General features: G+C 42.4%; 1 protein-coding gene across 1 annotated transcript in view; it reads right to left on the reverse strand.

Moving 5' to 3' along the window:
• Nucleotides 1-21,864, reverse strand: part of LOC126484867 (uncharacterized) — a 245,847-nt gene that overhangs the window by 158,257 nt on the left and 65,726 nt on the right. Inside the window, exon 6 of the mRNA XM_050108464.1 lies at nt 9,995-10,169. Coding sequence (XP_049964421.1) covers nt 9,995-10,169 — 175 coding nt within the window. The remainder of the gene's footprint in view (nt 1-9,994; nt 10,170-21,864) is intronic.

Raw genomic sequence — 21,864 nt, forward strand, 5'->3', positions numbered from 1 at the left:
ACTAACTACTGATAGGGATAGTTAGCAAATGAAAGATATTAATAGAGAACAAACAATGTATTTACCTTGATATCATCATATATAAATACAGCAGTTCATGACAAATTTCAAAACTCCGCCATCTCTCTCCCCACATCCACCACTGCTGGCGGCTCACCTCCAACTGCGCAACGCTACGCGCTGTTCACATCCAGCTGCCTAACACTACAATGGCGAGTATTACAACAATGCAAATGCAAAGCAGCCACAGACTGCACACAGCACAGCCAGTGATTTTCATATTGAGCGCTACGTAACGTTGCCAATAAGAAAACATAAACAGCCTACTTACATAGCCCCCATGCTCCCCACAAAAAATTTTTACAAATGGTGTTGGGCACTGGCCAATACAGATTTGACAAAAATTTTTCTTTTCATAATTACAATAACAAAGAAATCAAATGCACACACTTATTGATACAATGTTGGTCAAAAGCTAAAATTGTCTCACAGTCCATAAAGACAGTCCACATTGTTCATCACAGTAAAAATGCAGAGTTTTTCTCAAAGTCTGAGCAGTAAAAGAAAATGCACACAGAAGTAGTGGATTTCCATGCAGTCTTGAAGAAGTAGTGTTGTCCTTCCAACGGAAAAACAGTGCTGACTCTTGACATGCAGACAGGTAATGCTCCACAACAGAGCAAACCCACAGCAGAGTCATTCGAAGTTTTGATGAATATTGGTAGGTAGGTCATCACAGAACAGACCCACTGTAGTCCTGGTAGAGATTACGGTATTGGTGGGCCACCAGAGGCGCAGACTCACTGCAGTCCTTGTAGAAATAATGGCATGGTGGGTCATCAAAGATGTAGACCCACTGTAGTCCTTGTAGAGATAATGGTATTGGTGGGCCACCAGAGGTGCAGACCCACTGCAGGCCTTGTAGAAATAATGGTACTGGTGAGTCAGCAAAGGTGTAGACCCACTGTAGTCCTTGTAGAAATGGCCATCTGTTGCGACTGTGCAGGTGCACAATCACCATCGAAGAGTCTTGCGGACAATATAGCAAGTCCATAAACCACCACTTGTGCACTCACAAAGTTTTTGAAATTGTCCTTAGAACCAGCAATGCTGTTATCCAGTCCCTTGCTGAATTAGTAACACACGTGCAAACACTAACAGTCCCTACTTCTCACATATTGTCCATATACTATGACCAACAGAAACGTGTGCAGTGAAATGTAACTTAATTTGAAGAACTGGTGTCTGTACAATTATAAATTTACAACATGAAAATACAATTACAAAGGTACAAAATACATCATTAAAGAACATAACAATACAGATAACATTTGTAGTAACACAGGCTTTACAAAAGAATAGAAATAAACATATACATCAGTGGAATTATGACATGAGTACATACATAAAAGATCAGAATAACTTTCGAAACATCAACTTCACACATGAGCATTAAACAGAACGGAATTAAAAATGTCTAACATCTTTACAAAGTAAATAACATATTATTAATGCCAATTATATTTGAGGATAACAGTATTCCTCATCATAGTGAATGTAGCTTAATATTAATAGAAGAAAAAATTCTATGAAACTACACAGAGACAGGAAGAAAACAAATACACAAGGGTACACAAACACATAGTGGGATAACACCAATAGGAAAGGACAGGATTCGTTTTCAGTGTAGCATTTGGTACTGCAGTCCAACCCAAAACTTCATATATCTTTCCTCTTATTTCATCCTTTGTTTCCACCAAAAAAATTCTATCTAAGCATGCTTTCTGTATTTATATGTTCACACATTTCTTACCTCATTTTTATTTTCCATTATCTTACCTCATCATTTATTTCCAAGAAAATCCTACCAAAATACTTTTTTGTTTTTGGCCAAACCATTTTCTTATAGCGTCTAAATGCATTTCTTCCAATTCATCATAGTTAGTTTCTTATATAGTCTACCCCTCTTAAGCTAACTTAAATCTACTGAGCTCAGATGCTAAACTAAGGGACGAGGCAATGCAGCAGCACATAAAACAATTAACACAAGCAGCAATGACAAAAAATACAGATTGGCAAAGCTAGCAGCAGCAATTGTAATAACTTATATCAAAACATGACATAGCTCAAGCAGAAAAAAATATTACACTAAAAATGGCCATGTCTAATACCTATATCACATCTTAACACTAGAGTGATGCATCACAATTTATTCTACAAAAGAAATTACCAAGTACTTGAAAAGAAAATTATGTGGTACTGTTACTAGTTCCTTCTTATTGTTCTTTCCTTTCCAAGTGCTCCTTTTTTAAAGAATGTGGATCATAAAATAATTATTTAATAGATCTGTTGACAGAAAGTGTTCACATTAGCAAATGCATTTCATTTTATTTTATAAAACTAATGCTGTAACACAGCTGGAAAACAGATGTCAAATGAAATAAGCAACTATGAAAAGCAAAGCATAAAAATATTATTCAGTAGTCATGTGACATTTCATAAGTTAGTAGCTCTCAACTCTCATAGAAAGACACTTGTCATAATCAGGTGTGCAGATGTACGAATATGTCCCATCAATTCATAAGCATTTCAGTAATTAGCACAAAGTGCGAGTAATCATATGTTTTCAAGTAACGAGGGTGTCGCATTAGCGATGAAAGGCACACCCTAATGGCTTGTTCTCCAGGTGTTTGACACGTCCCACGTCCCCTTTTTTTTTTCTACCTGTGCCTCCGGAAAGGCTAATGGCTTTTTTCTTTCGGGCGGCTGTCGCCCAGGTGGGTGCCCGCGACGCATTATGTGCAGGTGGTCACTCAACTTTCGTACGGAAATATTTACGACAGCAGTTTCTGCTACCGTTGGAGTCTCATTTAAAAATATTTCACAGGTCAAGAATTAGCGTTGCAAATCTGTAGAAACCAAATCCTATAAATATAAGTGTCCAAAAAAAATATTCGTCAGCATTGTGATACAGTCACACATTTCATAACTCTTAAAGTACGTTTCTTGGTTTCCAACATCCTTTTTCACAAGTCAGCGTCCCTAACCACTATTCATTACTCCTTACCTTATTCGTCGACACTTCTTCAATATTGCATCATAACAGATAAGTATCATAATCAAATAACTCGTATAGCATCAGCCTATTAATCATAAACATACCTCAGCAGCATAATACACATCGTCGTCGTAAAAATAACATCATAACACCTCGGTCAAATCTCAAAATCGTCGTAGCTTCCTCCAATAATTTCTAAGCCTAAAAAAATTCTCTGCTCATGTCAAAAGTGTCATCTGCCTCAAATGTACTTTAAAAATCATGAATCCATACCAAATACATCATTCAAAGCTCTCATAGTATCACAATGGTTCCAAAAAAATATGAACAGTTTACAAAGTACAGACAAAATACAATTTCGTAAGTGTGAAATTATCCAGCTGTGTAATTACGTAAACATGTGTCACTGATGTAGTAAAATAAATGTTTGTCTCTCTCAGTTAAATGATCAGATAGCTGTGTAAATTGTGTGTTAGAGAAATATGGTACCGATGTGTAAAGTTGTATAAGCAAATACCATATTAGCTAGGGTTCCTTGTGGTTGCCACACACATGGTACACAAAGTAAGCATGTACCCCCCTGAGGATAAATGTAATTATACCCTCAGGTGTTACAAATTACAGCAATGGAATGAAATGTATCACGGAAAACTTTCTTTGTAATTAAAAAATCTTTGAAAATAAGTGTTTTAAGTATAAGATTAATCACTCAAATGCGTGTCCTGTAGCGCTAAATGCGCGTCTTGCTGTAAGATAATTCTGTGGAACTGTCGTAGTTATCGTCCTCTGTAAGCAAGGTTCTGCTAAAGTCAATGTACTTACCTCATAATACACAAAAGTGAAATGCTTTGCGTATAAATATCGTAGTTATTATGCTTATTGGCGTGATGAAGAAAGTACTGTACAGTAACGTATTGTTATGCTACGGAAAAGGCAATCTCATTGTAGCTATACCACAAAAGTTACTACTAAAACATATTTTACTTTCCAGAATAAAACAGAAAACTGTGCAGATATAAAACAGATACACCGCAAAAGCAACATTGTAAATTGTCACTCATTAGTAGCGTCGTGATAAAAATCGTGTAGCTGTCACATAAACTAACCTCTGTGTCATCTGGTATCTCTCAGAAAGCACATTAAATTCAGAATGTATTTTCAAATAAACCAAAATGTTGCATTAAAATCTCATTAGCAGTACTGGTAAATGTTCTAAGTATGTGAGCCTTATAGTCGTTACATAATTGTGCAACAAACAAGCAAGAATGTACACACACAATAACACTGTGACGTCTGTTCACTATAACAATGCATTCGTCATTTCTGTTTAAATAAGTTCTCTTGGTTCTTGATTGGATATTTAACTTCAAACATTGTTGTATGTTAACAGATTCTAAGTCTGACAAAGCATATTAGTAATGTGAAGCGAAAAATTTTATGACAAAGACAAAGTTAAAAAGCAGATTATCTTTCAATAAATGGTTTTACATGTGAAACCTGGTGTAAACCTTTACTCTTCATAGTACTCAGAGTTTGAACTTGAATGCAATTGTCAGGCGGTATACGTCGGTAAAGAATACTGGAGTTTTTCTCAAGGTTAGCGTCTATGTTATTTTTCTCTGAGCCAGCCGGCGCACGCGGCTGCCTGCGGTGTGAGTCATTGTCTGTTTCTTTGTTGGCGCGCGTCGTTACTGGGATTAGGAGGCCTAACTTCCACAAATTCGCCTTGCCGAGAGGGCCCAGCTCTGTTTAAAGCTCGCCAGTTCTGATGAAATTGACGTCTGTCGTTATGATCATATCGTCTGTCGTCATGTCGGTAGATTCCGTAGTTTCTTCCTTGTCCGTCACGTGGTGGAGAATTTCTCCCTGAATCGTAACTGTGCGCCGAACTGTTGCGTCTGAAGTTATTCTGCCTCCCTTGATAATATTTATTTTGGTTCCCGTATTGTCTGTTTCTCTGATTGTCTCTGTGATAGTCATTACTACGGAAATGCGATCTTTCTCTGTAACTGTTACTCTGCCAATGGTTGTCATATGGGTGGTGTCTGTTTTGGTCACGATTTGCGTTGTAAGAATAGCCTTGTCGTGTCAAGTTATTACTTCTTTCATCGCGGAATTGCGACGGATGTGACCTGTAATTGTTGTGTTCCTGGTTTCGCGTTCCGCGATTGTCAGTGTCAATTTCTAATTCTTGTAAAAGTCCCTGAAATGCTTCAATGTCGTCTTTGCAACGCCCTGCCAAAATAATATGTCGTAAATGTTCAGGCAGTTTGATTAAGCAAATGCGGATGAGTTCTGAGGGGCTGTATGGGTTTGAAAGATACTGATTCTTATGCAACATGTCTTCAAAATATTTCATAAGACTGGAAAATTCAGATTGTTCGAAACGTTTCATCATTATGATGCCATGTTTTACGCGGTCTTGTGTGGCTTGAGACCAATATGCTGAGAGGAAGGCATGGTAAAATTCTCCTTCACTGTGGCAATCGTGAATTACCGATCGCATTCTTACAGCTGGTTCATTCTCCAAGTAGCCACACATAAATTCTAATCTGTGTTCTAACGACCAGTTGGGAGGAAAACAATGCGAGAATTGATGGAGCCATGCTTGTGGATGAATGTCGTTGCCAGAATTCTTAAATGTTTTGAATTTACGTGTAGTAATGAACAGCTTATAGTCAAAATCATCATGTCGGCAAGTCGCATGTCGGTCATTGTTACGTCGTTTCGGCGGTTCCATCTCAAAATTCGGCGTACCTTGCCAATTTCTTTCATAACTTCCGAAATGCCCTGTGTTATTATTTTGTGGCTGTTCCGTATTTCTGTGTTCCTCTTCCCGTATTGGGGTGCGAGTATCCTCTGAAATACGTAATTCTTGTATTAACTGTGTCAGCTGATCTTGTACTTCCCGGATTTCTCTTTGGTGTTGCGTATTAATCTGATTCTGATTTTGTTTGAATTTCCTAATTTGTTCGCACTCTTCAGTGTCAGTGAAGGCTACAGGTCTTGTGTCATTCAGATCATCATCTACCTTTGTAGATAAGTTAGTGACCTGATCCGAAAGTTCGGCTACTTTCTCCGATAGTGAACACATTTCCTCATTGTGTTTTTCTGAACCAAGTTTCAGAATGTCCATTTGTGTTGAAATCGAATCTACTGTGTCCTTTAAGTTTTCCTGAGTTATTGCAAGTTGCGTAACCGAATCGGTAGATGCAACTGAGTCAATTTTAGCTTGCAAGGTGTTGTGATTTTCATGAAAAATAGTTTGCAGTTCTTTTATGGCTGCTTCATGATTCTGTAATGCATTTTCATGCCGCGAAAAAATAGGTTGGAAATGCTCACAAATTTGTGATTTTACGTCATTACAGACTTTTTGACATTTCGATTCAATGTTATGTAACTCACTAGTTAAATCTTCACGTGTTTGTTCAAGTGTGGTGTCTAACTTTTGAAGATTTTGTTCCATTGTGTCTAACTTTTTGAGATTTTGTTCCACTGTGTCTAACTGTTGCTGTGTTTGTCTCTGGTGTTGTTCCATTGTGTCTAACTTTTCAAGCTTTTGCTGTGTTTGTCTCTGATTTTGTTCAAGTGTTGTGTCTAACTTTTGTAGCTTTTGTCCCATTTGTTGCATTAACTGTAATAACAATGCACTGGTGTCTGAAACATGTTCCTCAGTGCTTTTCGGCAGTGAATTTGCACCGGCAACATTGACATTTTGACATGCAGAAAATGTGTCTTGACTTATTTGAGAAAACGGCGAGAACCCAAAACCTGAGTCTACAGTATTCGCAAAATTGTGTCCTGTCATTCCCGATTCCTGAGGCAAGCTGTTGCCGACCGATCGATCGATAATGCGTCCCTCTTCACTAATTGTTTCACTGTCCACGCCATTGTTTGCCGCCTGCTCCATTTCCCTATGAACAGTTACCAAATTACTACTTTGAACATCAGTTAATTCATTACTCGGTGGCGCTAACACACTGCTTTCATTTTCACTGTCATTTCTCAGTTTACTTTGGAGCCTAGTATTACGTTTTTCACACGCCATAATTGTCACAGTATTTCACACGACAACACAGAAAAACACAATTTGAAGATCAAAAATAAGAGAACACATTAAAATAGCACTGAAAATAATATCTAGTTAATGGCAGCTGCGAAATACTTGGTGCAAATCTACATGCATGCCACAACTGTTTTACTGTACAACAATGAAAGACTGCAACTACAAAGGAGATTCTCTCTACAGTTACGCGCTAGCAATAAACAAAATCTACACTAATTACACAAACTACAAGAAAAAAATCAGAAGATTCCAGTGAGGTATCCTAGGCTAAGGGTCGACATATGCAACGTCCCCTTTTTAACAATTATACAGGACTGTGCTTAACCTGACACACAATATTTTGTTAGCGCAACGCAATCTGACTTTCAAAATTTCCTACTAAAGAATGGCCCTGACAAACATTAAACTATACCTTTCACAAATCACTAAATCACTTACCTCACAATAATCTTCGTTTCTCCCACTACTGCAATACAGCGAGCGCCACTACTGCCAGCTAAATAAAAGATTCAAACTACTGAAGGCACTAACTACTGATAGGGATAGTTAGCAAATGAAAGATATTAATAGAGAACAAACAATGTATTTACCTTGATATCATCATATATAAATACAGCAGTTCATGACAAATTTCAAAACTCCGCCATCTCTCTCCCCACATCCACCACTGCTGGCGGCTCACCTCCAACTGCGCAACGCTACGCGCTGTTCACATCCAGCTGCCTAACACTACAATGGCGAGTATTACAACAATGCAAAGCAGCCACAGACTGCACACAGCACAGCCAGTGATTTTCATATTGAGCGCTACGTAACGTTGCCAATAAGAAAACATAAACAGCCTACTTACAGGTCGTATGCAGTCCTGATTGTGGCGCTCACCTGCACGGCGCCAAACACGCATACGACCATCATTGGCACCAAGGCAGAAGCGACTCTCATCGCTGAAGACGACACGTCTCCATTCGTCCCTCCATTCACGCCTGTCGCGACACCACTGGAGGCGGGCTGCACGATGTTGGGGCGTGAGCGGAAGACGGCCTAACGGTGTGCGGGACCGTAGCCCAGCTTCATGGAGACGGTTGCGAATGGTCCTCGCCGATACCCCAGGAGCAACAGTGTCCCTAATTTGCTGGGAAGTGGCGGTGCGGTCCCCTACGGCACTGCGTAGGATCCTACGGTCTTGGCGTGCATCCGTGCATCGCTGCGGTCCGGTCCCAGGTCGACGGGCACGTGCACCTTCCACCGACCACTGGCGACAACATCGATGTACTGTGGAGACCTCACGCCCCACGTGTTGAGCAATTCGGCGGTACGTCCACCCGGCCTCCCGCATGCCCACTATACGCCCTCGCTCAAAGTCCGTCAACTGCACATACGGTTCACGTCCACGCTGTCGCGGCATGCTACCAGTGTTGAAGACTGCGATGGAGCTCCGTATGCCACGGCAAACTGGCTGACACTGACGGCGGCGGTGCACAAATGCTGCGCAGCTAGCGCCATTCGACGGCCAACACCGCGGTTCCTGGTGTGTCCGCTGTGCCGTGCGTGTGATCATTGCTTGTACAGCCCTCTCGCAGTGTCCGGAGCAAGTATGGTGGGTCTGACACACCGGTGTCAATGTGTTCTTTTTTCCATTTCCAGGAGTGTAGATATAAGACCTGAAATGGCACTACAGAGTCTGGAATATACGCAAAATTTAGCGAGGAGAATAAAGAAACACTAAAAACTGATCTGTAGATTTCTCAGTATGCTTTGAGAGAGCAAACTCTTAAACAGAAATAAATATCTCTACTGAAGTGGATGTATGTACAGTTATATGTTACTAGAAACCCTGCTTACCCGGAAGCTACTGCACGAGATAAGTATGCAAACTAGAATCCACTGATCTAAAATATATGCTATGTACCAGTACGAGATTTAAACTTAATCTTAAGGAAATATAATTCATCCACGAAAGCAGTGGATTATAAAACACTTGTTCAGCCGAATCTTCGAATACTGCTCATTAGCCTGGGACCATTACCGAGGAGGATTAATACAACAGATAGAGAAGATCCAACGAAGAGCGGAGCGCTTTGTCACGGGGTATTTACTCTGCACGAGAGAATTACGGAGATGCTCAAGTAACTCAAATGTAGACGTTGTAATAGAATCACGCTGGATGAACGATTGTCGATAGAGCGCTGTATGACATTTAATTTCACTGTTTTTGTGATCATTTCGCAAAACGTATATGGGAGGAAATAACATGTAACCTGACTCTCCTAGAACGCATGCTTTCGAAATATCGACAGCGAATCCTACTGTGATATTTCGAAAGAATGCGTTCTAGAAAGAGTAGGGCTACATATTAGATCCTCCCATACAGCGCTTTATCGACAATCGTTCATCCAACGCGTCTCTTGTTAAAGGAAGGGAGAGGGGCCAAAATGACATTCGTGACAAAAGTAGCCTCGAGCACACGACATAAAGTGGCTCATACGGCTGAAATGGCTCTAAGCACTATGGGACTTAATATCTGAGGTCATGAGTCCCCTAGACTTAGAAATACTTAAACCTAACTAACCTAAGGACATCACACTCATCAATGCCCGAGGCAGGATTCGAACCCGCGACCGTAGCAGCAGCGCGGTTCCGGATTGAGGCGCCTAGAACCGCTCGGCCACAGCGGCCGGCTAGAGTAAAGACCTATGCAAGTCGCGATTATTTTTACATAATAACAATCTTACCTGAGTTTGTGCGTATATGTGTGTGTGTGTGTGAGTGTGTGTGTGTGTGTGTGTGTACTTGGTTAGGTGGATGTGAAAGACAGATATAGGCAGAGATATGGGGCTAGAAACCGAAGAGAAATACAGCCATTTACTTACTTGTGCGGCAGGAGCAGGTTGGTGAAGTTGATGTGGACGCGCGTGTGTATGGAGCTGGTGGTGATGAGGTACTTGCAGCGCCTGTTGGGCGGGTACAGACCCGGGTATCCGGGGCTAGCCAGGACGCACGATCCTGGGTCCCCGCACGAGAAGTCCTGGTACAGCCAGTCGCATTCTGCTCAATGCAAACAGAAATCCGCCATCGGTCAAAGCATTCACAAACTTCGTAATGACAATTCATATATGCAAGCGCTCCATCACAAACTGTCTAACTCGGAAACACAAGAACACACAAAACTTAACACGCGTGGCTTGCCCGTTTCTCTGTCTCTGTCCCGTAATACCAGGATCACATATTCTGCTGGAAAAGAAAAGGAATTAATTCTCCTTAAACGAATGTGACATATCCGGAAGAATAGACACCACCCATATGGATACAAAAGCGCCGTGAAGGCTTGTATGGTCACTCAGTGGTGTGCACTCTTTGCCCATCCTCGTGTAGGACTCGGTGTGATGCGACGAGCAAACAAAGGAAAAAGGGATAGCAGACGCTACTTTGGTAGTGTGCGGCAGATGGTAATTTGGACTGAGGGGGGAGGCGTACTTGAATAGTACGGAAAGTTGTGCCCAAACACTGTGCCACTGTGGCGTAGATGGTTAACGCATCTGCTTCATAAGCAGAAGAGCCGGGTTCGAGCCCCGGTCTTCGTACAAGTTGTGTCGCCAATCAATTCTATCATCGTCTGAATACGGCAGGGATCGGAATTTCTCGTTTCTGAACCTATTCTACGCCCGTCCTTCGGATCAAACTGAGAAATGGAATCTGTTCTTTCGGAATTGTCCCGTACGATATACAGCGTCATCACCGTTACAAGTAGTCATGAATGCCGTAAACCTTAAACCTGATATCCTATAACTCTCTGACGGGTTATCACGATCTACTTACTCACACATGTTATTCTGTTAGTCTTTAGACATTTCCGATGCTTTTTTCAGCGTATGAGCGACATGGCGACCAAGGAGTGACACGTGCGTATTTGGCTAGCAAAGTTTACAGGATAGAAGGAGGAGTTATTATGCAGTTTGATTGTTATATACAGTTAAATAATTCAGTTCCCAAACTAACAGAGATGATTACAGAGACAACAAGAAGAACATATTTTGTACAGCAGCCTTGAGATGGAATGCACATTGTTGGATGCTGAATATGCAGGAGGTTATTGTGCGTCACTGGGAATAAAAATCTGTTAAATGTTTTTCATTTCTTTATTGTTATAATCACTATTACATCACAATAAATGTTCAAAATGAGCATCATTAACCACATTTCAGAGATGGAACTGACGTAGCAGGGAGTCGTGTCTTCGCTGGAAAATGAGTGGTGCGTTCTTTATTCCTGTGGCTGCTGCAACAATTCTTACAACCAATTCTGCCTGCGAGTCAACGGGATAGAATACACTTCGACTTTCATGTAGCCTCAAAGAAAAATGTATAATGGGGTAAGATTCGGAGATCTTGCAGGTCAAAGTTCAGGTCTTCCACAGACGATCCACCAAGTGCCACATGTACTGGTAAATATAATGTGGACATCTGCGTGCGGGGTAACGTTCGCGGTACATTCGCTGCACCGTTCCACTGTCTCTTTCAGGGGCACCGTAGCCGCGCGGGATTAGCCGAGCGGTCTCAGCCGCTGCAGTCATGGACTGTGAGGGTGCTCCCGGCGGAGGTTCGAGTCCTCCTTCGGGCATGGGTTGATGTGTTCGTCTTTAGAATAATTTAGGTTCAGTAGTGTGTAAGCTTAGGGACTGATGACCTCAGCAATTAAGTCCCATAAGATTTCACACACATTTCATTTTTTTGCACACCGTAAACAAACTGCATGTCCCTCAGCTGGCCCCACATGTAGCACCCCGGTTGACAATGCAACTTCCATGCCGGCATTAGGGTTCCCCGCTGTTTACTGACTCAGTATCGAATGGTACGACATCACAATATACTATACATCTCAAACTAAGATTTGGAGTAACAACGTTGGATGCCACATCTTTTATCTGCCCCACTCGTGTTATTAGCTACTCATGCTCAGTGTTCACGCGTGGGTTTTAGAAGCCTAGTTGGTTGCTTCATGAGATATATTTTCTTTTTTGTCTCCTGTATCACCCCTGATATACTGGGCACCAAATTTTTGAACGCTCTGTGTATTTGAGAAACGATTGTTGTGTGTTTATTGTTGCATTTGAAATTACACTACTGGCTACATCACGAAGATGACGTGTTACGGACGCGAAATTTAACCGACAGGAAGAAGATGCTGTGATATGCAAATGATTAGCTTTTCGGAGCATTCACACAAGATTGGCGCCGGTGGCGACACCTACAACGTGCTGATATGAGGAAAGTTCCAACCGATTTCTCACATAAAAGCAGTAGCTGACCGGTTTTGCCTGGTGAAACGTTGTTGTGATGCCTCGTGTAAGGAGGAGAAATGCGTACCATCACGTTTCCGACTTCGATAAAGGTTGGATTGCAGCCTATCTGAACTGCGGTTTGTCGTATCGCGACATTGCTGCTCGCGTTGGCCGAGATCCTATGACTGTTAGCAGAATATGAAATCGGTGGTTCAGAAGAGTAATACGGAACGTCGTGCTGGATCCCAACGGCCTCGTATCACTAGCAGTCGAGATGACAGGCATCTTATCCGCATGGCTGTAACGGATTGTGCAGCCACGTCCCGATCCCTGAGTCAACAGATGGAGACGTTTGCAAGACAACAACTGTGATGTCACCGCCAGACACCACACTTGCTAGCTGGTAGCCTTTAAATCGGCCGCGGTCCGGTAGTATACGTCGGACCCCGCGTGTCGCCACTATCAATGATTGCAGACCGAGCGCCGCCACACGGCAGGCCTAGAGAGACTTCCTAGCACTCGCCCCAGTTGTACAGCCGACTTTGCTGGCGATGGTTCACTGCCTACTTACGTTCTCATTTGCCGAGACGATAGTTTATCATAGCCTTCAGCTACGTCATTTGCTACGACCTAGCAAGGCGCCATTATCAGTTACTATTGATATTGTGAATCATGTACCGTCAAGACCGACGTTCATCATTTAGGGATTAAAGTTAAGTATTCCACCAGCTACGTCCGTTTTTCTAAATTCTACTTTCCTTGTCATGTTCCAGACCTCACGTCAGCCTGAGTGAGCTAAAACGCGTGCTTTTCGGCCTCCTCTAGTAACACGGTGTTGGCTCTCCTGCAAACCACAACAAAAACCATCTGCATGAACAGTTCGACGACGTTTGCAGCAGCATGGACTATCAGCTCGGAGACCATGGCTGCGGTTACCCTTGACGCTGCATCACAGACAGGAGCGCCTGCCATGGTGTACTCAGCGACGAATCTGGGTGCACGAATGGCAAAACGTCATTTTTTCGGATGAATCCAGGTTCTGTTTACGGCATCATGTTGGTCGCATCCGTGTTTGGCGACATCACGGTGACCGTACATTGGAAGCGTGTATTCGTCATCGCCATACGGGCGTATCAGCCGGCGTGATGGTATGGGGTGCCATTGGTTACAGGTCTCGATCTCCTATTGTTCACATTGATGGCTCATTGAACAGTGGACGTTACATTTCAGATGTGTTACGACCCATGGCTCTACCATTAATTCGATCCCTGCGAAACCCTACATTTCAGCAGGATAATGCACGACTTTATATTGCAGGTCCTGTGCGGCTCTTTCTGGATACAGAAAATGTTCGGCCTCTCCAGGTCTCTCAGCAACTGAAAACGTCTGGTCAATGGTGGCCGAGCAACTGGCTCGTCACAATACCCCAGTCGCTACTCTTGATGAACTGTGGTATCGTGTTGAAGCCGCATGGGCAGCTGTACCTGTACACGCCATCCAAGCTCTGTTTGACTCAATGCCCAAGCGTATCAAGGCCGTTATTATAGCCACAGGCGGTTGTTCTGGGTACTGATTTCTCATTATCTATGCATCCAAATTGCGTGAAAATATAATCACATGTCAGTTCTAGTATAATATATCTGTCCAATGAATACCCGTTTATCAACTGCATTTCTTCTTGGCGTAGCAATTTTAATGGCCAGTAGTGTAATTTCGATAATATTTAAGGTGGAACTGCATTTCAACAGGAAAATCGTTGAATAATGCGGAACACCGTCAGCTACTAAGTTGACGAGGGCACTGAGGGCAAGCAGGCATCGGGAGCTGCAACTGCACTGCCCAGCATCTCTGACGTCGCTGCGATATTCAAAGATGAGGTTAGAGTCGCACTGCAACAAGAGGACACTCTTGGGCCTCTTTGTACAGGCCTTCACTGGCGCTGTCACCACAGCAGTGGTGGACAATGTACAGGAAACCACAAGAGATAAAAGTGAGCTACTTTAGGTCTGTGCTCCGAAGAACTCATTAAAAGAACCAAAGAATAGGCACTGTTGCTCCAAGAGAAGCTAATAGTGAAATCGGATGGTCTATAACAATATCAGACACGCAATAATCTAGGCTCTATGGGATTCTGAAGTACGGTGGAGAGAGAATAAATGAATTAGTGGTCAATCCTGGCTCAGAGAAGCTAGGCGTGTAGGTCACAGTGAGGTTGACGGTAGTCACGGACTGGGACTTGGGACACTTGGTTCTACGAAATATAGACCTGTAACGGTGGAGTTTATATCGTGCAGGTAAGAAAGGAAATCTTCAGAGTGATGAAAGAATTCTTGAAGTGAGGACTGGCGATATGTGAATATCTCATCTCTGAAAGATTCCACATTTTGAACATTTGATTTGGTTTGATTTATTGCTCATTTAGAGATCTGTTCTCTTATATTTTATAACAGGTCACCAATTTTACAGTTTTCCACGTACGTTACAAAACATATACGATATTACAAACAGCGATTAATGTTTTCAGCAATTACAATGGAAGTAATAATTAATTAAAAATTCATTACAATTTGAATGACAAAACACAAAAATATTCAGATTTTAAGAAGATATGGTGATAGGTAAGACTTGGATAGTGAGAGAGAGAGACAGAGAGAGAGAGAGAGAGAGAGAGAGAGAGAGAGAGAGAGAGAAATGTTACTCTATGTGAGCCAGACTGGTCTGAACGCTTCGTAACTACTTCCAGTCTTGCAGTCCCGGTTCGCTACAGTTTAATTTATGGATTAATATTTCTATACACTGCTTAGAAAAACACTACAACTATTGTATACATTGCGGAAAGCGTAATGGTGTGTGAGTGTAGAATAATTTATTTCTTTGGGTTATTAATTACACTTCACTTTCTTTATTATGTGTCTTGAATTTTACCACTTATGTTGCTGGTTTGTACAGAAACCAGATCGTAGTTATAAGAGTCGAGGGGCATGAAAGGGAAGCAGTGGTTTAGAAGGGAGTGAGACAGGGTTGTAGCCTATCCCCGTTGTTTTTCAATCTGAATATTGAGCGAGTAGTAATGGAAACAAAAAAGAAAAATTCAGAGTAGGAATTAAAATCCTCGGAGAAGAAATAAAAACTGTGCGGTTTGCCGATGACATTGTAATTCTGTCAGAGACAGCAAAGGACCTGGAAGAGCAGCTGAATGGAATGGATAGTATCTTGAAAGGAGGATATAAGATGAACATCAACAAAAGAAAAACGAGGATAATGGAATGTAGTCGAATTAAATCGGGTGATGCTGGGGGAATTAGATTAGGAAATGAGACGCTTAAAGCAGTAAATGAGTTTTGCTATTTGGGGAGCAAAATAACTGATGATGGTCGAAGTAGAGAGGATATAAAATGTAGACTGGCAATGGCAAGGGAAACGTTTCTGAAGAAGAGAATTTTGTTAACATCGAGTATAGATTTAAGTGTCAGGAAGTCGTTTCTGAAAGTATTTGTATGGAGTGTAGCCATGTATGGAAGTGAAACGTGGACGATAAAAAGTTTAGACAAGAAGAGAATAGAATCTTTCGAATTGCGGTGCTACAGAATAATGCTGAAGATTAGATGGATAGATCACATAACTAATGAAGAGGTATTGAAGAGAATTGGAGAGAAGAGAAATTTGTGACACAACTTGACTAGAAGAAGGGATTGGTTGCTAGGGCATAGTCTGAGGCACCAACGGATCGCCAATTTAGTATTGGAGGGCAGCGTGGAGGGTAAAAATCGTAGAGGGAGACAAAGAGATGAATACACTAAGCAGATTCAGAACGATGTAGGTTGCAGTAGATACTGGGAGATGAAGAAGCTTGCACAGGATAGAGTAGCATGGAGAGCTGCATCAAACCAGTCTCAGGACTGAAGACCACAACAACAACATGTTGCTTGTATACTAAGTGTTAGTTAACAAATGTTACATCCAAACAGGGGTGTAGTGACCGCGGGATGGATATGCCTGCTGTTTACGCTTAAGCTAGAACTGGTTTACGGGGTTGATTGCATTACACTGTTTATTCTGATACAGTTTAATTATCCTAAATGTGTTCTAAGGTTGTCTCTTTTATGTGTTGATGAAAGTATTTGCTATTTGAGTGTGTGTGTGTGTGTGTGTGTATGTGTGTGCGTGCGTGTGTGTGTGTGTGTGTGTGTGTGTGTGTGTGTGTGATTCGTTGCAGTTGTCTGTGTTGGTGCAGGAATTAGAGCTGCTGTCTTACAAGCTTCGTGTGTTCTGCATTGTTCTGTTATACGGCCGTGTCTGTATTCGACATATAATATCCTTGAGATATCATCAGCGTTTTTATTTGGTATTTGCCACTCGCCTTTGTCTCTTACTCCCCGTATCATGACATTGTTGTTCTGCGTTGGTGTCTGGCGTTCTGCTCTGTATTGGTGACAGTGAGAAAGTATGTGTTCTGGGGATCCATGTACCTCACATGTACAAGAGCACTCTGGCTGCTGCCTACGCTGTGTGACTGCGCAGGGTGAGGACGGTGACCTGTCAGAAGGAAGACCATACACCGGCTGGGGTTGATAAGGCTGTCTCATACGTTCCCTGATCTCCGGCAAGAACTGATGTAGCCTACTGCTCTTATCGCTTAAAACCCAACCGCTATGCCGTGTATCCAGCGCCATTTTACGAGTTGGCGTTTCTCCGTAACGTCCTGTCCCGTAATCTCGATTACATTCTCCTGTCACCTCTTCTCAACCAGTACATTGCAGCCCTAAAAAGAATGGTTATTTCGACTGGGAAGGTTCCAAGCACCACGCAGAGTAATTCCATTGCGGTGGTGTTGAACGCTCCTGACAGCTTTACCTGCCCTCGCCGCACGATGTTTTAATTGGTCACCAGACGAAGTCGGTGGGCCCATGCATTGGTTGCAAAACAGACTACATACCCAAAAAGCGCACAATGGTAAGTTCTCAGTGTATGCAACGTTTGCCTGAAGTTTGTTATGTCGAGTCTAGCAAAGCTGTACGGGTCTTGGCCGCCCTGTCGGTCGTTCTGATGTGTTCTTCAAATGACAGTCGTTCGTCCAGTTGCACACCAAGCTATCATGTTTTCCGTCTCTGCGTACGCTAAAGTCGTGTAGTCTTATGATAGGTTTACTTTGTAGTGTTCCCTTTGGTAGTATATAAACTATACTGAAGTCTATTATGTTTTCACCACTGGCTGATGCTTCTGAGTAGGTATGTTGATCGGTGCTCAAGTTGCGCTCTTGAGTCCACGGAGACCACCACCAGAAGGTCATCTGCTTTTGCTATCGTCCCGTTCGCACAGTTATCCCCATACAATTGATGTATGAGGGGTTCAAAGGCGATATGCGAAAAGACAGGGTCACAGATAGATCCTTGTGGGCAACCTTTGGTGATTCTTTTAATGGCTTTCTGATTTCCCGCGCTCCATTTAACCACCCTGTTTCTACAGCAGGTCGAGAGGCTACCGTACACGGCCTTAGTTACCTGCATATCTCTGCGTGTTGCAAACATTGTGGACCACCAGAGATTACCAAGGGGCCGCGAAATGTCTCTAATAATACCTGTTGCGTATTTGTTTTCTATGTTATTAAGAATTGTTAGTACTCTATTTAGTTCGTCATCTGTAGATATTCCGGTCCTGAAACGGGACTAAGGCCAAGGAGCTACCTGAGCGTTTGCAAGCGATCGCAGAGAAGTCGTCTCTGGCCCTTGGCCAGGGTGTTAATTAAGCATATAGGTCTATACGTGTTTTGAATCTGAAGGATCATTGTCCTTTAGTTTTTTAATTATGAGGGCACTTGCTGTTTTCCAAATCGAACGTACCCGTGCCAGATGTCATGCTTCGTTGTGTATATCCGTCAGGTATGGAACAATCTGTGGAGCAACAATTTTCAGTTTTTTGGAGTGGATACCATCTGGCACAAAGGCTACTTTGTTCTTTAGTATGGCGATCGCAATCACGTCATCCTCACGTGCAAAGGGAATAACGACGGTACCATATTCATAGAAAGAGTTTAAATGGTTCAAATGGCTCTGAGCACTATGTGACTCAACTTCTGAGGTCAGCAGTCCTCTAGAACTTAGAACTACTTAAACCTAACTAACCTAAGGACATCACACACATCCATGACCGAGGCAGGATTCGAACCTGTGACCGTTGCGGTCGCGCGGTTCCTGACTGTAGTACCTAGAACCGCTCGGCCACTCCGGCCGGCACAAAGAATTCATTACGGTTTGTTGTCCATTATGAATCTGTTCATCCGACTTTTGCTCGTCGTCTGGCAGGACTTTGTTTAGCAGTAATTCCACAGAACTTCTCCATCCCTCTGTTATGGCACCGTCATCTCGTCTCACCGTTGGTAGGACTAACGACGTCTTCAGACGCTCCCTTTGTATTTTGAAAGGTTCCCCCAAATACTGTTTCGGAGCTGTTTCTGCACGTGTGTGCTCCAATGTTCTTCTCTTGCTTTTATTAACTCTTGCTGTTGCGTTGTTTTGCTTCCCTGAACTGTATGAGTCTGACATGTTTGTCCCCGTGCCGTTGCCACTCTTTGATACCATTGCCGTTTGTTTCTAGCTTCTTTGTGCAATGTTGGTAGTCTTCTAGTCAATGGTATGTTTAGTTTACGTCCTATGTAAGCGCCCGAAATTACAGCACTTTGTGCTTTTTGTAGTAAATCAAAATACGTGCTGTATAGTCCACTGACTCCTCAAGTGCATGTAGGGTGAATGCCTCAATAATGTGTCTGTTTTGCCTAGCCCGTCTGATGTTTGTGCTGTCTATTTGTGTTCATGATAATAGCGTTGTAGTCACTGTGAGTAGTTCCATCCATGACCTCCCACTCCATTTTATATGACAGTGCATTTGCATTTGCTATTGTTATGTGAATCCAACTGCTGGCTCCCGATAGCGAAATGTAGGTGCATTGCTGGTTCGGACTGTTGACAATGTATAGGTTGTGTTCAGTTAGCACCTCATGGACTTGGTGCCACCGGTCGTCCGTTGTGTCAGAGTGCCAAATAGTCGACCTAGCAATTATGTCTGCAGGTATTAGTAAGTGTCTGTTACTGGTGTATTGTCAATGTCTCTGATGTAACTGAGATATGGTTTAATGTCTTGCGAGTACTGAGAGTATAACGACGCTACAATCGACTTCTTGCCTTCGTGCACTATTTCAACTGTTGCGAGGTGGTCAGTACATAGATGAGCTATCTGTGTAACTGTAAAGTTTCGAATTGTGACAATTATGGCAGTTTTCGCATTGGATGTATCTGTTACGATGATTTGTTTGTGGTCAACATCTACTAATTTGCCGTTCCTGGTGTGGGATTCCAGCAAGTGGACCACTAGTTTAGATAGCTCCATACTAACTGGTGTTTGGTTGTTCGCATTCAGCTGTAAGAGTTTCGTGGATATCGGGTATATGAAAAACATATAGACCCCTCTTCATTGTAATCGAAGTATACTCGTCCGTGGGCCCTCGCAAGGTCTTTGTACACGTTTTCTGGATTGAGTTTCTCGCCCCTTCTTGTGCCGGCTTTGTGTAGTACAGCAGTCAGTTTTTTAACGTCTGTCGGTATGTTGGCTGATTTCAGCAAAAGTCTATCTGTCGGCTCGGTCGTCCGATAGCAGATAGTGACACCTTTTAAGTCGCAAATTCTAGTTACATGTCACTGTGCAGTTGAGAAGGTGTCTCTGTTTTCTAGTCTCGGAAGTCGTATACTTTATTCCAGCTTTAAAATGTCGTCTGTTCCCCAAGTTATTTGTCTGGGTCTGATCGTTTTCTCGCTGTCTGCTCGGGTTGCGAGTATGTTGTGGGTGTCTGTATTTCCTGTTTTGTGTCGTATCCTAGTTTACGTTCGAGCTTATGTGGTTGAAGGTGTGTTGCTTCGTCTGTTTGTTTGTGTTCCTTTGCAATCCTTAAGTTTTTACTTTTACCTTCCATGCACTCCATCATCAAGCGTTGTGATATTGTGTGCCGTGTTATTTGTGTTTGTGAACCCCCCTGAGATGAACGTCACTGGTTTGATGTAGGTTTTGTACTTTTCGGTGTTGCATATCCCGTTGTGTTTCAGTGCGTCTTGTTTGTGTTCTGTCACGGTGCTATTTCCTATGTCTATGATTTCTTGGGTTTCTTGCAAGATTCGTGAGCTGTGTGGTTATTGGTGGACATTTCTTCATTCATTTAATGTTGTTTTTGTCTCTGATGTCTACGCTTTCCACAAGCATTACTAATTCCATTTCTACCTCTTCTATTCTTAACAATAAGCATGTCTGCATGGTAGCCTATTGGTACATTTCATGTTGTAGGTGCTTTGGCTACCTCAGACTCCATGGCACGTTTCATGCACAGTAGATCGATGTGTTCCGTTGTCTGTAAATAAAGACACTGGAACACGTCACCGGCGACCAATGACGGGAGGATTTCAGTATCATCGAAAGTCTCTGAGAGGATGCCCATTTGTTGCCGCCATGCTACTGCGTGGTGCCATGACCTCGCCTTGGTAGCTGGGGACTTGCATTTCCGGCGGTGAATGTCTTCGTATGCGTTGTAGATGTCTCTGGAATTAAGGTCCTCTTGACACGTTGTGGTGTTAGTAGACATAGCTTTGATCTTTGTAGTCTGTGTTAGCGGTCAGTTTTTGAAGTAAAAGTTTGTATGTGGGACATTCCGGGCCGCCTGCTTTGTTGCAAGTATGATTTCTGTACATACATGGTATGAAAACAACCGCCTTTACAGTGCAGTCGGTTTGGATGTGTCCCGGTTTTGCGCATTTTTAGCATACTACTGCCTCTCGCCCTAATTCACGACAAGTGTAACATTTCTGCACCCTTAAGAAGTTTTGAAAAGGGCGGATTCAAGATTTGAGCTACAAGTTGTTTGAACAAATGATGGTGGGAGAATGATGGTGGCAGACGATAGAAGAAGAGCAAAAACACGGCCGGTTGAGCTACTTGAGAATTATTTTAGCCTGTTCTGGGCTTGGCGATCCGTAATGCCAGTATGGTGTTTCCGATCACAAATATTTTAGCCGTTGGTTTTCCGACCGTCAAAGGAAGTCGCCATATTGAGTGACGCTCTGCCGACTGTTCTGTAATAAGAAAATCTCTTCACATTTTATCCAGGCATAGGACTGTCCAGGCACATATTACATACGCATATTTAAGGTATTTTTAATTTTTTTTTCTTTTAACCTTCTATTTTAATTTTATTTAGACCTTTCTTTCATTCTACAGCATCACTAATGAACATGATTAAACTTTTGTCTTAAGAACTTTAAATTCTCACTCAATTATTTTTAAGCAAGACAGAGTTTTTCAACATCTTCTTAAATCCCCGAAACGTCACATGTTCTTATAATGTTTCTTCACCGTTTGTCAAAATCTATGGATCCTTTTCTTTATTTTGGAAGAGGAAGGCCAATGATATACATTTTCCTGTAA

Source organism: Schistocerca serialis, chromosome 6 (assembly GCF_023864345.2).
Source record: "Schistocerca serialis cubense isolate TAMUIC-IGC-003099 chromosome 6, iqSchSeri2.2, whole genome shotgun sequence".
In the NCBI taxonomy this organism is placed as follows: Eukaryota; Metazoa; Arthropoda; class Insecta; order Orthoptera; family Acrididae; genus Schistocerca; species Schistocerca serialis.